At 39.2% G+C, this 20,432-nt stretch overlaps 1 protein-coding gene across 9 annotated transcripts in view; it reads left to right on the plus strand.

The window, feature by feature from the left end:
• LOC109854321 (potassium voltage-gated channel subfamily KQT member 1) overlaps positions 1–20,432 on the plus strand; it is a 50,640-nt gene that overhangs the window by 15,108 nt on the left and 15,100 nt on the right. For 6 of the 9 annotated variants that reach the window (XM_020427275.1, XM_020427278.1, XM_020427277.1 and 3 more), the window contains exons 1-4: positions 6,191–7,056; positions 11,905–12,472; positions 18,425–18,515; positions 20,277–20,403. In XM_020427275.1, the coding sequence (XP_020282864.1) occupies positions 6,750–7,056; positions 11,905–12,472; positions 18,425–18,515; positions 20,277–20,403 (1,093 nt within the window). In that variant the 5' untranslated portion in view covers positions 6,191–6,749. Of the gene's footprint in view, positions 1–2,840; positions 3,064–6,190; positions 7,057–11,904; positions 12,473–18,424; positions 18,516–20,276; positions 20,404–20,432 lie in introns of those variants that run through there. The other 3 variants (XM_020427276.1, XM_020427280.1, XM_020427284.1) reach the window with 3 other exon arrangements.

The following is a 20,432-nucleotide window of genomic DNA, read 5'->3' on the forward strand; positions in this document are numbered from 1 at the left end:
TGGTCACCTGGGACCGTCACCTAAACACGACTGTGTTATTCTCTTTCATAGCGCGCTTGTCGTCGTTCTTCGTCGAGGATCTCATCTCGACAATGCGCTTCTTTATATGACTATGGTGTGTTATATGATGTTGACATACGACAAACGAAATGATGAGAGAAAGAGAGACAGAGAGAGAGAGAGAGAGAGAAGTCGTTTAACAGAATCGCAGAGTATATCCTTGATCTTTCGCTCTTCTGTACTTCCGTCATTTCTCGCGCCGACTTATCTTTCCGAGAAGATACAGCGGGGGGGGGGGAGGGGGGTTCAAACAGATTTGCAAGAGGTCTCAGACGCTGCAGACGCGTGGGAAGAGGAAGAGAGCGCAGACGGAGAGATGTAAAGTTGCGGAAACTTCGTAGGAATGCACATTGTACGAGCAAAGCGACGCGATCGAAGAAACTTGCTCCGCGCGATTAAAGCCGGAAGATTTTTCGAGAGCACAGGAGTGGAAAAAAATACTTTATATTCACCGATAAGATTCGTTTGCGTTCTCTCGCTCGCAGCGGATCACGTTTGATTGACGTACTCAATAAATTCCGCGAAATTAATTGCGACATTAATAACGTCGGCGATAATTTCGCGATTTTTTTTACCTCGATTAAAAATTACCCGTATAAAATTATTAAAATTTCAATTTGTCTCGCACAAGTTGAATTCTTCTCTGACACGGAGATAAAAAGAATTAGAGAAACTTGAAAAAAAAAAAAAAAAAATGAAAGCGCGCGCGCGAGAGAGAATAAAAAAATCCTTATTAATTCAGTTCGGCGAGAGAAGAAGGATCTTCCATATGCCTCGCTTTCCTACACACACGCTGTTTCTCTTCCTGCCGAATCGGACTCGAATTGAAAATATCTATATATATTTCGCGCGATGATACGTGAAAATGTGTTTTTCGCGAAAATCTTGACCTGTCAGTTCGGTTTGTTAGGTTGCGCTACTTCCCGACCGCACAAATAATCTGACTGAAAGTCGTTTTTGAAGTTCGACGACAATATACAGACATAGTACAGAGAAAACACAGAAGGGTTGCGCTTGAACTTTCGTTATCACATGCGCCGACGCGACTTAAATTCATTATGTCCTGAAACGCGTGACAAACTAAAGTGCCGAGTAACAAAATTCATTCGCATGCTGCACTAAAGTTGTCACAGTTGGTCACGATAGAACAACACAAGACCGTGCGGATTGCGTTAAAATATAACGTTATTTTATTTTACCGCCAGTTGTTGAAAACAAATGCGACTTTGCGGGGTCACATTTATTCATTGACACAAAGTCGATATTCGCCAAAGGATTCTCGCTCGCCAAAAGCGAGAATCGTATTTTCTTCGCAAAATTAATTCAAGATGGCAGCTAACGTACGATGGTTGTTATGTCGGTCGGTCTGTATGCGCGGGGTTGTGAAATGTTTGTGCATTATTATAGTTGCAAGTGCGCAAACATATCCAGCGTTGGACTTGAGTGTACACAGTAGCGACGTCACGCGTAGCGACGACCGAAGCGAGGCGTCGAAATTAAACGCAATTATCCTTCGGACGCCATGTAATACATTCACGTTGTATTGCGCGCGCAATATATCACAGAGATCCTTTTTTTTTTTTTTATACCTTTGATTAATAAATTTGATTTCCCATTTTCGATGAAAATGTTAATTAATATATCATTATTATGAATAAATAATTAGTCTTAAAGATTCGTTCGCAGGACGTTGTGCGGAAAATATCCCCTAACAGGAAAGGCGACGGCCCGGAGATTCCAGGTTCGACTCCTGGCTGAGGAATTTTTTTCGCAATATTTTAAATCAATTAGGGGGGGGAGGGTATTCGGGGTCTATCATATATGAGATGCAAAACTAGAATCCTATATGAATTTGAAGAATTGAAATTTCAATTCGAAAAAAACACGTGAAAAACGTGAATTTACTTACACCGAAAAAATTATATTCTTATAAGTAGAAGATTTTATACTTAAAAAATCTTCTTAAAGATTTTATATGATATTCTTCTGAAATTAAGAATATATTTTTTATTTAAGAATATATTCTTAATTTAAGAATATAGTCTTTTTCGATAGTGAGATATATATGTTTTTCTATAGAGGCTTTTTATATTCTAATCAGTATATATTCTTATCAATATTACTATTTAGAGGATTTTCCTCTTAAAATAAGAAACTCTCCTTGGCGTCTATTTTAGTATAATACTTAAAGTAAGTGGGATATTCTCAAAACAAGAATACCATTTTTTCTGTGTATATATGTGTACACACATATGAGACATATTTTCCGCACAACGTCCTGCGAACGGCTCTTTAAGACTTTAATTATTTATTCATTTATTAAGTTTAATAAACTTCATGAGCCTGAAAAGATCCTCAATTTAATATTGATTGTTAATATTATTATTATATCTCAGTATCTGCGACTTGCGCTTAACGCACGAGCGACTTTGTTGAGCAAGAACCCTAGAACAGATCGGGAAAAATCCAAATCGGAAACGTTATCACATTGGAGGAAGAGACGATCTCCTCGAGATCGTTTCATCGAGAGATTTTATATATCTCATTGAAAATCATCTCACGAAAAACGTGTTTCGAGAAAGAGACAAGGTGGTTCTCTCCAATGATTTAATCTCGACGAGAACATTTCATCTTGAGGAATACCGTAATGAGAGCAATAATGAGAATAGTCCATGTACGTCATGAGGTTGCAAAGCGCCGGACTATCCGCGGTCGACGTTGTGGCGGGTGGCGAAACTATGAGGTGATGATCGAGCCACAGTTGGTTGCGGGCCGCCGCTCCGAGAGCAGCGAGCGCGTTTTCGCGTTTTTTTTTTTTTACGCGACTTGTGTGATTTGCGTGATCGAAAAAACGTGAAAAAAAAAAAAACCGCGTGAGCGCTGAGACTTATGCGAGAGATCGATCGTGTGATTATCGTGTGGGATCGAATGGGAGCAACGCGACCGTTACCTCGCATTACGTGGACACGCGATTCCGATAGATTGTATATGCGTCACGTTGATGTAGCCTATCTCATCGCGCTATCTCTCTCTCTTTCTCTCTTCTCTTCAAACCATAGCTTCTGAACGTCTTCTGCAAGCGGTGCACCTAGCGATCAAACTGATTTTTGTTGTTGTATTTTTGCGCGCGTTGCTGCGGCGGCGGCGTGTCGCCGAGAGAATCTCTCTCGAGAAATGAAGTGCGAATGGAAACGCGGACATATGCTATCGTAATAACTGCTTGCTCTTAAATGAGACTGGGATTGAAAATCGCGCGCCTATCCCGCTATGTTTAAATAGCGCAAGTTGATTCATTATCACGGCGATTTCGGAGATTCCGAGCGGCTCGCGAAAACGTTCATCGACGAGAGAGAGAGAGAGAGAGAGAGAGAGAGAGAGAGAGAGAGAGAGAGAGAAATAGGATCTCTCGCGTGACTGACCTAATTTTTCGCGATAGTGGAACAGAGATAGATTCTGACGGACTTCGCTTGTGTGAAAATTTCGCGCAACCGTCGATTATATAACAATCGACGGTTTTTACAAGAGCGACGAGTTTAACAAAAACTCGTTAGCGGTCGCGTTCCAGACATAACAAACCGTGATGAAACTAAACGGCTATTCTCAAAGAGCGAGGATTACCATATCGCGAGCGAGCGTACGTACGTAAAAAATAAAAGAGCATCGAAGAGAAGAACGCGCGAAGCCTGCACGTGGAACAAATCTTTTTGAAAAAAGCTGCGCCGAAAAACAAAAAAAAAAAAAACAAAATTACATCACCTTTCTAACTATCGATAAATATTGCTCGTTCGTACGTATGCGAGTGCGCATCACACGTGTGTGTGTGTGTGTGTGTGTGGTTGTGCGCGCAAAATAAAAACTTCCAAGCGAACAACGAAAATAAGTCGCACACAATTAACCCAGTTTCTTTTTTAAACACGCGCGAGTGTTTAAACATGAATTGACAAGAAACGACGAACGGGGGGGCGCGCATCGGGGAAACATCTCGTTGTGCGGTTTAACGGTAGCGGACACGCGCGTAAGTGTTGCATTTCCAGCGACGAGGAAGAGGTGGATGCGCGAACTAAACGCGCGGCGATCAATCTCGTCTCGCCGAGCGACGACGTTGCGAAAGGTCAGGAGAGAGACAGTCCGGCTTCGCGGTTACACGCTGACGGACGGATAATGTTTTCCGGGTGTGCGATTCGACAAATGTCGAGGTTCATCGTTTAGATCTCTCGAGTGATCCCCCAACGTGTGTAAAACGTTCGCGCGATATATATAGTGTCACACACGTGAGAGAGCGAAACGCGTTAAGTTCGCGTTGTTCAAGTTGTTTCGGATCCGCAATCTTGTTGCTTTTCTTCCGTTGTACCAACTCTCGTCTCTTTAAAAAAAAAAAAAACCATCAAGAAGACATTGTTTAAGTTAAACATCGCTGATACCGTTTCCGCGGCGACGTTTCAAGACGACGATTAAAGCGGCCGCGGCGTGCGCGAAACTCGCGCGCGCCCGCGCGCGCGCACACACACACACACACACACACACGTCTCACAATCCTCTGAATGTGATTTCACGTTAACAAAAGCAACAACGGAGCAATAATAAAAGTGCATTATATAAAGAAAACAGCGTGTGTTATTCCCTGTCGTAACAGCTGCGAAACACACATTTTCTAAGTTAAGTCTCTCGTCGGAAAGAAGAATCGACGAAAAAAACGATAATCTCCTTCACGCATTTGGACGATCGTCTCGCGCGAGACGATACTCACCGGATTCTAAAGCAACCAGTCGTCGAGAGACGACTTCTCTCTTTTGTCTTCTCGCGAAGAGAAAAATCAAGACCGAGGTACTTAAGGCAAATAAGTAATTAAGCTGAAAAAAAAAAAGATAACGCACAAACGTGTACGCAAATATAATACACCACTTTCCGAGTGGTAATCGTGTCAGTAGAGAGAGAGAGAGAGTTTGGGGTTTTTCGTGCTCGCGCGCGAACTCCTTCGGCACGTGGAAGAGACAAAATTCGGTTGATGTGGTTCGTGTGTGCGAATAATAATTCTGACAGAAAGAAAAAGAGAGACGTTAGATTGTCTCGTCGCGCGGGATACGCACCATTGTCCGGAACATTCTGAAGAAGAAGAAACGAAAGACAAAGCCTCTTTGGCCTCGCGACGCGCGAGGTGAGATTGAAAAAGTAGTCGACTACGTCCGCTTCGCGGAAAAAGTAATAGATAAAAAAAAGGAGAGAGGGAAAGAAAGAGAGAGAAAAAAAATCCGGGCAATTGAGTGAGATAAAAAAACGACGGAAACGAAGCGAGAATTTCATCGGGGAACGCCGCGCGCGTCGCTCGGGAAAACAGCAATGCGCCTAATACATCTCGCGACACCGCTTAATGAGCTATTATCCGCGCGAGGAGAGAGAAAGACACCTCCCGACAGGAAGAAGACTCGAGGGAGTCTTCGCAGCTTCAAAATTCCATTACCATATTAAGGTCCGGAGAGATAAAATAGCTTCCAAATAAAACAGGATTTCCGCAGAATAAAATTGATCGCTCGACCCCAACGGTCTGCTCCGCCATCCATCTTTCAGAAAACCGGAGCGAGGAGGAGGATATTTCGGATTCTCTATCTCCTTTTTCTCCTACGTGTATCCGTTTGTACCTTTTCCTTACTTTTTCACCGACGTCGTCTCTTTTCTACTCTCTTTCTCTCTCTCTGTCTCTCTCTTATTTCCCGCACAGCGCGCACTCTTACGTTCATCCGAGTCTGAGAAGTTTCGGTTGGGGGTCGCGCCATATCGGACATTATGCATGACCCGACCGTCGTTCATCTACTCTCCTCCCCGTTCTCTCGGAGGCAACAGTTTTGCGGGCGGACGCGAGCGTTTTTATCACGACGATCGATTTGTCCCGTAAGATCAAACGACCTAGAGAAGGGAAGCGCGGCGATTCGCGGTGCTTCCGCGCCGGATGAAGAAAAATGCGCTCGTCGGATCGTTAATTGTCGATTAGGAAGAATCAACGATCGCGCGTGGAAAACGCGATAGACGACGCTCGCTGATCGCTCGGAAAATCCGAGTGTCTCTCAAAATAAGGAAAAATTTGTTCTCTCTCATCAGACAAGCTTCCGAGATAATAATAATGTATAACGCGAAAGTCGCATATGTCGGGCTTAGATGTGAACGACGGTTTCGACGGCAACGACGACGGTCGGTTCGGATGATCTTCTCGTCGACAATATCTCGACGCCGGTGAGAGAGCAAAATCTTTGACGAGAGAAAAGCCAAGCGGAGGCTATAATCTTCTTCCTTCCTTCTTGTAATCTCTTCTTTTCTAGTTTTTTTTTTTCCTCTTTCCGTTCTTTCTTTACTCCCGCAAAGAACATCTCGACTACGTATAATCACACGGGATCGGGAGAAACAAAGTAATAACGTCATTGTCACAGGGCAAATCCTGACGATCCGGCAGTGTGATCAAAGATCAAAATACTTTAACGATCGAATTAAGCGTTGCGTTGCGCTTGTTCATCATCATTTCTACCTACCTCGAATAATATCGCGCGTGTATATCTGTCGTGAAACAAATCGTGTGTGAAAATCGGAAAACTTTTCGACAAAAAATCAAAATAGAAGACCATGGACATATCGTGCGATCGTACGATCGTCCGGCAAATCAAGAGCCGCTACTCGATCGCAAACAGAAAGATAAAGCCGGAATGCTGCACGCTGTTATGTTAGGTAGCGGTCCAGGACGGGGGAGACGCGAGCGTTATCCAGGATTTTATCTTCAACGTCGTCGTCTCGGCTACAGAATGAATCGCATCGAGCAAGAGACTCTCTTTCGGCAGAGTCGGCGGATCACCCAGATCGTACCCGCTGTACGAGAAGACCTCGTTCTGAGCGTCCTCAAGTCGCCGATCAACCAACAGCAGCACGAACCACAACACGACCAACGACCGCAGTATCGACAGAGCCACTTTAACTGCCAAGGTCATCCGAATGATAAGAAGTGCAATAATTCAGGTATATAAAGAGTATATTGAGGATCGTTTTTTCTTCTTTCCTTCGCCACGTGGTTTCGCGTATTTCCGTTATATTGTTTTTATCGCGAGTTGCCCACCCACGAACGAGGTGTGAATTTTGCAAATGTGTGAGCATGACTCGCGCGATCTTCCTGATATCGGGAAGAAAGAACGTACACCTCGGATTTGTTTCGGGATTGTGTTGCATTCATGTTTTACACAACGTGAGATATTTGCCAGTCTAACTGGTTAGGTTCATTCAAATTCACGCGATTTGCGGACAATTAAATCCTTCTGCGTTTATGTATTTCACTTATAGTTCTGTAACAGAAGAGAGAATGTAGAAATGATTAAATTCAATTGTATTCGAACGTTTTTTTAATTGACATTGTCGAAACTGAAACATAAAGCGTGACGTTAAAAAAAAAAAAAAAATGCATAATGTAGTCATTATTTAAAAGTTTTTAATTAGGACATTGTGAAAAAGTTTTTTAAACGCTTTCTTAGAAGTTTGCTCGTTTAAAGCAAAAACGAACACACAATTTAAATGATCCTATGCATTCATAAATTTTCTAGTGTAATATTTTGTTGCAATTATCGCACACAGTTTTTTGAAGTATATATATGTATTCTACTTTTCTATTTGTATTTTTCTTTCCAAAACTTTTCGCCAAAGAAAACTGCATTTCGCAGCATTAATTTTAGTTTGAAATTAACACAAGCGTTGCGCGTAGCAACGTGAACGTGAGCTGACGTATGTATTTTTAACGCGGTCTTTTGTAGAATCGCGAAAGGAGGAGCGCGCAAGAGAGGAAGAGAGAGTTTTTTGCGCGATGTCACGAGTAAAGCCAGGTCCGAACTTGCAACATTTTTTGACTGCAACCACGGTGTGAGATAGTAAAAGGTGGTCCGACTCTATTCCCACTCCTGTGATATTAAGTAGGAACTTCAAATATATCGTCCGATAGGTGTTTTAGTGAAAAACACGCGTACTATCGGTGAGATTATATGTATGTAGTAGTACTCACTATTCACACACTGTGGTGATATGTATTACTACTACGTGTGTAAGGATGCGTTCCGTTTCATGTATATATGTGAATGATCTGTAGTATACGTAATGTATATACACCGAAAAAATTGTATTCTTGTTTTGAGGATATATATCCCATTTACTTTAAGTATATTTTATACTAAAATAGACGCCAAAAAGAGTTTCTTATTTTAAGAGGAAAATTCTCTAAATAGTAATAAGAATATACACTTATTAGAATATAAAAAGCCTCTGTAGAAAAATATATATATCTCATTATCGAAAAAGACTATATTCTTAAATTAAAAATATATTCTTAAATAAAGAATATATTCTTAATTTCAGAAGAATATCATCTAAAATCTTTAAGAAGATTTTTTAAGTATAAAATCTTCTACTTATAAGAATATAATTTTTTCGGTGTGTAAACTCTTCGTGTTGCTAAAAAATTACACATTATTATATTAACATCTAATTTATATTTTAATTATCTCATCGACTTCCGGTGATAATCGCAGAGAACTTTGATCGGATTAGCTCGCAACATTAAACATTGCACCCATTATCGTCTCAACATTCGTGCGTACACCGAAAAAATTGTATTCTTGTTTTGAGGATACACTTACTTTAAGTATATTTTATACTAAAATAGGCGCCAAGAAGAGTTTCTTATTTTAAGAGGAAAATCCTCTAAATAGTAATATTGATAAGAATATATACTGATTAGAATATAAAAAGCCTCTGTAGAAAAACATATATATCTCACTATCGAAAAAGACTATATTCTTAAATAAAGAATATATTCTTAATTTTAGAAGAATATCATCTAAAATCTTTAAGGAGATTTTTTAAGTATAAAATCTTCTACTTACAAGAATATAATTTTTTCGGTGTATAGATAAATGCGCGCATATACATGAAACGGAACGCAGTTAAGATGATTACTACATATCTAAATAGATATCACAATCAATGTTGTCAAAAAAAACATGAAAAAATCATTTTGCAGACGTTTAGAATAAAAACACATCAATAATTGTTAAAAGTAAAATATATTTATTTAATAATTAATTTTATGTATTATACTATTGTTACAAAGTTATACTATTTTTACAGTTTTTTTTATGTATTATACAATTTTGCCTCCTTCTTTTTTCCATACTAATTTGTTTATCTTTTCTATTTTTAATCTTTGCATATTGACGCGCGTTCTAACCGTAATATAATAATGTATAAGAAGAAACTCATACGCCAGTTATGTCTCGTGTCTATTTTTTAAACTGTTTTGCAAATGTAAATTAGTGTAAGGCATCAAAAATATCGTCTATGAACTTCTTCATAAACTTTCGTGTTCGGTTGCGGTTACAACGCGATTATACACGTGGAGAACGCGTAACAAAACAAGTAACAAGTATAGCTACGTACAGAGGAGTGCATCATATCGTTCCGCTCCAGGAGAAGTATTTCTCGGAAATTTCTCCTCCGACTGTCCCTACTACCGCGCGCCATTTTTCTTCAATCTCGAGCCGCTGGCGGAGATCGAAAAAATACGGCGCGCGGTATAGTAGAAGCAACCAGAAGAGAAATTTCAGAGAAAACCTTCCCTTAGAGCGGAACGATACGGTGCACTCCTCTGTGTACGTCTTACCGCGGTACGCGTGTCTCATTAGCATCTCTATCGGAAGATCGTCGAAGTTCCTACTTACGTCACAGCAATTTTATGAGTGGGGGTATACAAGTCGGACCACCTTACTATCTTACATCGTGACTGCAACATCCTCGTAAAACAAGATCAAATCGGAGTTGCGTTGCGCGATGACATGACGTTCGGGTGACAATTTTTGTTCTCGAATCGCGTCAACATTCGTCCAATCTTATCTGCGACGTTGTTGCAGTTACGACGTTCTTTTGCAAGTGTGTACCCGGCTTAACACCCGTATTATACACAACATTTCGCGCGTTGACGAACGAATGTCAGACACATACATCCTTGCTGACCGGAAGCGAGGATTCACACGGTTTAAATAAAGAGGCGGATTTGCGCGTAGCCTGACCTCCCTCCTCTCTTGCTCGACCAGAGAGATAAAAAAAAAAAAAATATCTCGTCGCTCGATGCTTGAGGCTCGGTTTGCATCGCGGTAAAATGTATTCACAACAAAGTTTTATAATGTGTAATCCTTCCTGAAAAAGAAAAAAACAAGAGAGAGAGAGAGAAAGAGAGAGAGAGAATGCGTGTATGTGAGTGAAAAAGAGATACTTTTATAAATAGAACCGCACGCGGTGAACAATACGTTCGCGTTAATGCACAAGCGCGCAAATCGGATTTGTAGTTTCCATTGTCTCACCTTTTCGATAATACCATTCGCGTCCTGTCACGTACGCGACGCAAAATTGTTACAAAGACCGCGACATTGCCGGTATTTGCATTAAGATCTTTCCACGCGATCATTAGTTTTTCGCAATACGCTAAAATTTTTTCCCGGGGGTTTGGAGACAAATAACGTACTTTCAAACGCGCCGAATCTTTCTGTATCTCGTTTACCTGATTGTTTTTAATCGCTCGACGTGTTGCTCGCGAGTAAAATTGTCGAATTAACGAATTTTTTTAAAATCAAATTAGTTTACTTTTGAAGGCAACGTAGAAAGATATGCGCCGCCCTGTTGACCTTTGAAAACTAATGACATCCAGTCTTCAATATTATAGCGTTAGCGTTAGTTAATATGAATGAACGCGCGGAACACACGAAAGAAAACATCTGCGCGACATTACTGTTTCTTTATTCCTTATATTATTAATCGCATTCGATGCTTTCAAATATTAAGTAAATCTCTTGTTGCATTTTTCGTGCAGGACAGAAGGACACGGTCAATGATTGATTTCGGTTTTACGATTTTTGCATTTATCCTTTTGGGGCTTGAAAGAATTTCAATTAGTTATTTGGTTTGAAACGTACTTTATGCGCTTTTTTTCAGCCGTGAAAATGCTTGACACTTTTTTTCCGCAACGAAAAAGACGCAAGTAAGTAAAAGGTCGTTTCAATCACACAAATTGACTGTAAAATTAAAAAATTAAAGTTGTTTCAGAGAAATATCTGCAATTTGTTAAAAAAAAACACCACTTTTAAAAATTGATTTTTATTTTTACGTAACGTTTTTATTCCGAAGAGTATTTAATAACAGCTGTTGGTATCGATTTCATTTATATATATAAAAACGGACTTCTTGATCGCAGACCGCGCGCGCGTATTATGCGCCGCGATATTGTTCCGCGGCCTCTAATAGTTAGAATTGCAAATTGCCTCGCTCCAACCGTTAAATATTTGAATAATAATCTCTGCTGTGAATGACTGTCTATCTATCTATCTATTTTATCGTCAACAACTCACCCGAGATTCATCGATTGAGAGTCTTGTTTCATTGGCGATTATTTGACAAAAAAAAAACAAAAAAAAAAAATGTAAAATCGTGAAGCCGAATTCTCTTTGTAACAACATGTTTGCAACACTCACGATGTACATAATAATGTGTTTACCACACCAACGTTGATTATAACGTTTAAATACTCAATCAATTTGCTGCAATAATTAAACTTTGACGTCGCTAGATGAGAATATTCGAGCGAGGATCACAATGGCCAAGAGAAAAAATGTTAAATTTTATTAATTTATTATTAGAAAACGAGCTATCCGTTGCGTTAATTCTAACTCGAGCCTTGAGGATTGAGCGCGAGGTCAGAACGCGTCGAGTCGAGCAACGACGAATGATTCGCAACTCTTGCCCGAGCCTGGTCCAAATGTCAATCCCGGAAATGCCCAGGTAACACGTACAACAACGAGAGTCTTCCAGGAAGCAAGGAACCGGCGTCTTGCCAGCCGGCGAAAAAGCGTTACATCACCGACGCCGCTTACGCGTCGCTCCAAGGCAGCGAGGACGAGCTCGTTGCCGGGCAGAGTTTGGAGACGGAAGACACCGCGTTAAAGACACCCGGCAGCGAGACCGAGGACACGGAAGACTACGGTGCAAACGCGGACGAGACTTTGTCGCCCTCGCGCCGATTCACCTTCCTGCGCCGTTTCCGGTCGCCGCGCTTCGGCGAGGCGCATCACAAACGTGTGCCGACACCGATGAAGCGGAAGTATCGACGGAAACGAAGCAGGACCATGATGACAGACGAGGACATGGTTACCTGCGACGAGGAGGAAGATTTGGCCAGCCCCAATACATCCGGCCTGACCGAACCTTCCTTCGTTTGTTTACCGAGGGATCAGAACTTCTTGGCGAAATACACGTTGCCGCCTCAAAGGTGCAGAACTTGGCAGGAGCGAATTTACGTGTTCCTCGAACACCCAGGCACCACTTTGTGCATTATCTACCATTTAGTTGTGTGAGTATTTTTCGCTTGCGCGTTTTCTCTTTCGCCAAGAAACGACACGACGACGTCGTTCTTTCTTGGCTTTGAATTATATTTTCTTTGTATTGCGATTTTTAACGAACGGGAAAACGGCGCGCGTTCGCGCGCCGTCTCTTTGCTTTGTCTACAAATTCTGAGACTTCTGAAATTCTGTTTCTCGTAACTTGTGTGTGCGTGTATGTGTGTGTGTGTGTTTGTTTGTTTGTAATAATTGGTTTGGTCATCAATTGAAAGGCACAAATACAAAACGCCGAGCTACAGACGCTCCTTTCGTTTCCGTTTCATACAGCGAACATTGATTCGGTCTTGTCACAGCCTTTGACACCTGATCAGATCTTTTATATTGCCGTGAACTCTACTGCAATTGAAACGCTCGCTCAAAATCAATCCGCGTCTCGCCTTTTCACGCGATTCTCGACCGGAACAGATACGTATATTTCGCATAGAATTTTATTGCTCACTATTGGTCTGATTCGATAAACGATAACGGACGTCGAATGCTCGGGAATGTATCACGGGAAGTGTCGATATATCGAGAGAATTCGGGTGTAGTCCTCGTGCCTGCAAGCTGTGGAAAGATACGCTTTCTTACGCTTTTACGTGGTCTACACTGAAAAAATTGTATTCTTGTTTTGAGGATATCCCACTTTAAGTATATTTTATACTAAAATAGGCGCCACGAAGAGTTTCTTATTTTAAGAGGAAAATCCTCTAAATAGTAATATTGATAAGAATATATACTGATTAGAATATAAAAAGCCTCTATATAGAAAAACATATATATCTCACTATCGAAAAAGACTATATTCTTAAATTAAGAATATCATCTAAAATCTTTAAGAAGATTTTTTAAGTATAAAATCTTTTACTTATAAGAATATAATTTTTTTGGTGTGTAAACTCCTCGTATTGCTAAAAAATTACACATTATTATATTGACATCTAATTTATATTTTAATTATCTCATCGACTTCCGGTGATAATCGCAGAGAACTTTGATCTGATTAGCTCGCAACATTAAACATCGCACCCATTATCGTCTCAACATTTGTGCGTACACTGAAAAAATTGTATTCTTGTTTTGAGGATATCCCACTTTAAGTATATTTTATATTAAAATAGGCGCCAAAAAAAGTTTCTTATTTTAAGAGGAAAATCCTCTAAATAGTAATATTGATAAGAATATATACTGATTAGAATATAAAAAGCCTCTATAGAAAAACATATATATCTCACTATCGAAAAAGACTATATTCTTAAATTAAGAATATAGTCTTAAATAAAGAATATATTCTTAATTTCGGAAGAATATCATCTAAAATTTTTAAGAAGATTTTTTTAAATCTTCTACTTACAAGAATATAATTTTTTCGGTGTACGTGGTCGTCACGCGCGAGAAAGCGCATCGCTAAGTTTAACGTACGTTAGTTTTAATATATAAATTTCCGCGCACGGAGGATATTTGTGTCTCATTAAAAATAAAGATGACATATTGATGTTTACATTTACATACTTTGTGTGAAACGTGCGATGCAAATATTCTGTTTTACACATCGAATGATTTATTTTCAAGAGAAAATTATATTAGAATATTGATAAGAGAAAGAGAGAATTGAGAGAGAGAGAGAGAAAGAAGAGAAAGCGCATTATGCGCACATCTATATTGGAAGACTAGAAGTAAATTAGCTGGCGAGAGACATTTACCGCTTTAATGAGCAACATCTATCGGAAAACTTCGAGAAATTCCTGCATTATTCATAACGGGTTGGGTATTTATTTCTTTCTACTGCCGTTCAAGCGCAACTCTGTGATCTTTTTCTCTTTTAAATAATACATCGTAAATAAAACAACGTGGCAGAAAAAAATTCACGAAATATAAATACGCGCGCAAAAACGCGATATAGAATATCCTATGAATATACATCTCTTTATCTCTTCCGGATGTGTGTTTTTTCTTTCGCTTATTTATAAATGTCAATATTGAATTAATATATTTAATTTGAAAATATTATACTCGAGAACGATAGCCGATGTGCGCGCGCGCACACAAAAACGCATCACACGCAATCGATATTACGTACGTCTCGCATTTTGTCGTATCGCGCGAAAAATTCTCTTTTGATAATATAAGTCGCTCTATTGAACTTTTCGACCGACGTGAAAGTCGAAACGTTACGGTCGGAAATTATCACGGAAGTGTCTTTCATTTTGCGCCCGATGGGGTACTGTCGTCGTGTCGAACACGCCATTCATTTCCGGAAACATATATCTATTTTTCCTGCATATAGATCTTGCATATTCGCATAATCTTTTTTAGAATTTGCACTTCTCCGTCCCTGTTGTTTAATTTTTCTGCGTGCGTCAGGGCCTGTAAAATGTCAGGCACCGAAAAATCAAAGGTTTTTAAGATTTCACCAACTATATATATGCGTTTGACAGGTCTTTCTCGCAGTCGTTGTTGCATGATTCTGACTTATTGACGTAGTCTTTGTGCAATTTTAATATGTTGCGCGTTTATATATATATAACCTACTTAATCGTTAAACGATCGACTAATGAAGTCGCTTTGCACGAAACGGCGACGTTAATATTTATTTGTTCGGTATTGATCAGCACTATGTATAATGCTTATTATCTATTTCCGTGCTATAATATAATATAATATCGTGATTAAAATGAGCGGGTGAAATTGAGAAGATCGAGAGTAAATCTGAATCTCGCCCGGAGAAACTCGTTTGCATCAGTTTGCATTTCGGGGGTAAAGATTAAAAATATAATTCGGGGTCTTAAACTTTGTTAAAATTTTTTTATTTTTTATTTTCATCGACTAAAGTTAAGAGATGAAATTGAATTTCTAGAAATTTGTGTTCGAGCAAAAGTTAAACAGAGACTCGGAATTACATAACTCACACGTTTACTCTCACATGTCTGGCGCGTTCAATTAATTAGTGAATATTATATAATCGATTAGCAGCAAACTTTAGTAATGACCTTCCCACAATGTGATGTGTAATCTCTCTTTATGGGGGTCATTATGCGCGCGCGCGATACATATCGATATATATATATATCAGCGCGCACGATTTTCATCTAAAAATAACAGACTGCACGCAAATAGCTTACATATGCATCGGGCTTAATAACACGGTGCTATTTACGCCCGCGCGAAAGTAGGCCGGTCAAATTGTAAGTAACCTCCTGTTAGAAACAAAAACTTTTTTCACAGTTTAACGTTATCGAGATTCATCGTTTGGAAAACAATATGCGCCGTCACTTTTAAAAAAGCTACAAAGATAGAAACAATAATCCGTCGAAAACCAAAAAAAAAAAAAAAAAAGCACGAAACAAAAAAACAACGTTTGACAGATCCGCTCGTCGGGTTTTACCCGACAATTTGCCAAGTCAAGTAATATCAGCAGATTCTACACTGGCGGAACACGCAGCGCCTGTGATATACGAGTGACTCCGGCATTGTTTGCGGTTGCGCGAATTTTCTGCCAATTTGCGCGGCATATTTCTTTCATTTCGCGCATCGTCGCCGGGTACACGTACCGTTTTTTTTCTCCTCGAAGCGGATTGAAACAGAAGCGGAAACTTTTTATTTCGAGCATCGCGCGAATCCGTTTGTAATTAAGTCACGATGAGAGTGGGAATATAAACGATACGACATGATATGACGTTATTGCCATAGGAACCGCACACGCATGTGTACTATTTTTCCCCTCCCCCCCCCCCGATATCGCATGTAGGTTAATTGATATGCGGGAAAACGTACAACCGGTCGTACAGATCCGCACAATCGGTTTGAATATCTTTAGCAACAACATATTGTTGTGAATGAATACGTGATGTCATTGATTAGATACTGTTGCGCCTTCGATCGTACTCGATATGCCTCGTCGATACAAATCTCGGCTTCTGTTTTTCTAAAAAAAACAAAAAAAATTACAAGAATTTCCAAGAATCTATAAAAAAAAAAAACATATATCTCTCCACCGAATCTCTCGTTAACAAGCGAATTTAAACTGTAAAACAAATAATAAGCAAACAGAAACATTATAGGTATCTCAATCCGCGATGCGCTTCGTTACTTTTGTGTTTCGCTCGGCGCGGCTTTCTATTTCTTTCTCGCTGCTGCACCGTGCTTTGGCATTTCCACATCCGCACACAAAAAGCGTGATATTCGCGAGTGACGGGGAACGTCTGTCTAACGCTCGGAAGATGGATGAGTTCCGAGCGATGCTCGGGGAAAAAAGAGGAGGAATATGTTAGACAATTATCATACTAGGTCGATGAAGGTGACCCGTGCAAGCCACGGAGTGCCGTACGTACACGTCGGAATTATAGGCCCTCGACACGCCATCTTAAAGAGCGCTACACGACACGCGCCTGAAAACCGCCCCGACTTCGTTAACACCCGTTCTGTGCTTGGTTGCTTTAACGAGGCGACACGCTCAATAATAAATTACTTATACAAACAGGGAAAACGCCGTTAGATCGATTTGCCACATCGATCAGCAATTACCGGTTCGGTTGGGCGGCGATGCGTATTAACTCCTTTACAGGGTGAGGTTTGCTTTGTCGCGTCGTCACGTCATGTTTTTCTATCCCGCGCCGTGTCAGTTGATACAATACGCGCGGGCGCGCGCGCGCGAGTTAAGATTCACACAACGAGGAAGAAGCCGACGATGATAACGCGACTCTTCTAGAGAAATTGGCCGAGTCCCAGAAAGAATGGGAAGCGAATTTCCATGCACGAAGCAGTGGCGTGCACAGGTGAATCTCGATACCGTTGGGCGCTTCTCACGAACACTCGCGCGCGCTTTACTGATAATGTAAAACTGCGCGAGTGTTTGAATCCGATATCGTGCGCGACCTCGAATCTCATTGCGCGATGATTATGTATCTCGATTTTTAACGCGTGAAGAATCGCACGGAATTATAACAACACGTGTTCGCGTGTTTGTTTGTTCAGCGAAAAAAAAAAAAAACGCACGTCGCGTTGTCGCGGAAAGTCAGAATTAATCGCGCACGCTTATTTAAAAAAAAAAAAACGTGCATTCCGTCTTTTTTTAAAATGCAAATATTTAAGGAAAAATTCGTAAAAATAAAAATCTACACGAGAAAAAATAAATTAAAAATAAATTAAACGGCAATTTCGTTTGTTAATTAGATAATTTGACGAGTGCAATTTTTCTTAATTCCGAGCACTGTTTGTTTTATATCGTATCCGCAATCTTGATCGATAGACTGTACAACAAGCGGATATACAAACACACATATATATACATATATATACATATATATATATATTGATAATATTCTTCTTGTGACTTTAAAGAGTTACACTTTGACGATAATCACAATATTCATACGCACATAGGCGTGTTATACTCGTAGTTTGTCAAAGTAATTTGTCAGTTTCGCTAGACTTGGGTGACATGGTAGTCTAACAAATAGTTTGTCTTAATGGAAAATTCAGGTAAGCTCAGTTTTCTTCCGAGCATGACAAGCGGGGTCAAACTTTTAGATGACGCGCACAAGTTGGAAACAATGTACGAGTCATGAATGTAATGGTGTACTAATTTATGTGTTTGCATTTTATTTAATTAATTACGTATTTCATTTGTTGTGCATAATGCTTGGTCTCTCTCGCACGTTATATATTAGAGTTTCTCAGAAAGAGAAGGAGAGATAATTAGTTTTATCCAAGATAAAAAACAATATTGCGATCATTAAAAAGCGCGTCGCAGTGTTTAAAAGGTTGTTATATTGTTTTTTTTTTTTTTAGTAGTACGGAAGTAATTAAAACTTGGAGAGAAAAATAATTCTGACGAGCAACATTGACATTTGTGCTGCTAATGAATAAACGAATATGTGTATGCGTATGTGCGTGGGTATGTATGAACTCTCTTTTTTTTTTAGGTTCGTGGTGGTGGTGGTGTGCTTGGTATTTAGCGTCTTATCAACGGTAGAAACATACAGTGAGTTCGCAAACTCGACTCTTTTTTGGATGGTAAGTGTTCGTGTTATTAAACCTCTCGTTCAAGTGTTATTTATATATACATATGTGTATACATGTATGTTTGTTTGTTTTTGCATGTGTCAAAATACTGAAAGCACTGAGAGATCGTGCAATGTCAACAGGAGTGTTAACTATTATTCAAAAAAACGATACTATTGAGAAAAATTGTTTTTTTTTTTTTTTCAAAAAAACACTAAATTTATTTATGCATTTGAAAGAATAGACTTGATTTTTAATTAAATTGTTTATTGCTTTTTCTCTGCCTTTTTCTGCCTTCTTACATTACTTTAAAGGCAAATAAAGTTAATTCTTTCTCCTCCGTGACTCGATGTTCCAACATTGTACAGATTTACGATCACACAGTAGTTTTATGACGCGTCGTTTTCGTTTCTTTGCGAAAAAAATAAAAATAAACTCATGTAAAACGCGAAGCTCATCAGTGGACGGTTCAGGGATCATAAAAAAAAGCGCGGCTGATTTTCAAGATTGACTCTGACTTCACGATGCGGCAGTAATGTCGATGTCCTCGTTTTTCTAGGACATCCCGTTGATACACCCTTGCTTGTACAATCGATACAATAGCCACCTTCATCTATACGCCTACCCGGATTCATTGAACATTTATTAGTGTGTAAAGATTATTAGTTATAATGTCTGTAATAATCCACTGGTGACCATTATAGGAATTTTCTTCCTGCTGTCAAATAGTTTCAATTGGCTTAATTATTGCAATTATTTCCAACTCTAAAATCTCACCCTTTAAATTTGATTATCTATTAAGGGCCGCGAAACGTTTATCTCTCTGTTCAAAGTTTATGTTAACTTACTATTATTAAATTTTAAGAACCTTTGTTTAGCTCGTAACAGACCTTTTTTATTGCCTGTATTTATTGTTTTGATTATCTAGGTACATACACTGAGAAAAAAATACTATTAACTCAACTAAATGCGTTTCAGTTGAGTTTCAGTTTGTTATCTGAAATATCTTGTTTTTTTAATTCAAGCATATGGTAATAAAGATAACAAATTCGTATAAGTTGAATTAACAATAGTGATAATGAAAACATATTTAATTCACTAAACCATGAATTGTTTTGTCGAACATAAGTTGTGATCAATTTCAAATAAAAGATACTGTTAAAAAAGATGAAATAGGCAATTCTCATTTACTTTAATTGAATATAATCTGAATTTCTTCGTATTAAGTATTTCATTTAATCAAACTGCTTATTTTTATAAGCAGACAAAATATTGTGTTGTCCTATTGTGTTGTACATTCAAAGTTACTTGTATTTAAGCAAATTATAATTTTGTTAAAACAACTAAATTGTCTTTCGGTACAATCTAATTATTATATCTATTGAAACATGATATCTTCTCACATTAATCAATATTTTATTAACAGCCCGTGACCGCTGCATATAGTTGAATCGAATACTATTTTGTTACTTTACCAACTTTTTTTTCTCAGTGTAGCTTCGTCACAGAAAGAAAATAGTTGTCGCACGCATACACGTAATCTCTCCCGTGCGATTTGAGAGAGCACTAGAATAATTGAGAATTTCATCAAGATTGCGTTCGGGATGCGCGTCATTAAACGCGCATCACTCTGTTGTGTCATTCTGTTTTTATTACTCGTGTAAAAAACGGGAGATATAGAAATCACGCAAATCTGATCTTGGCACGTTTACCGAACGCAGCCCGAACGATGAAGTGAAAGATGTTAGTTTATTAATTCGATTTCACGATTAGGAAATATGTCTCGTGGTGTTCTTCGGCGTCGAGTATTTGGTACGACTGTGGAGCGCGGGCTGCAGATCCAAGTACTTGCGCTTTTGGGGACGGCTGCGATTCATACGGAAACCGATTTGCATCATAGGTGAGTTGTGTCTTCTCGACGACCGATAT

This window comes from Pseudomyrmex gracilis, unplaced genomic scaffold (assembly GCF_002006095.1).
Source record: "Pseudomyrmex gracilis isolate BER0280 unplaced genomic scaffold, ASM200609v1 scaffold_63, whole genome shotgun sequence".
Classification (NCBI taxonomy): Eukaryota; Metazoa; Arthropoda; class Insecta; order Hymenoptera; family Formicidae; genus Pseudomyrmex; species Pseudomyrmex gracilis.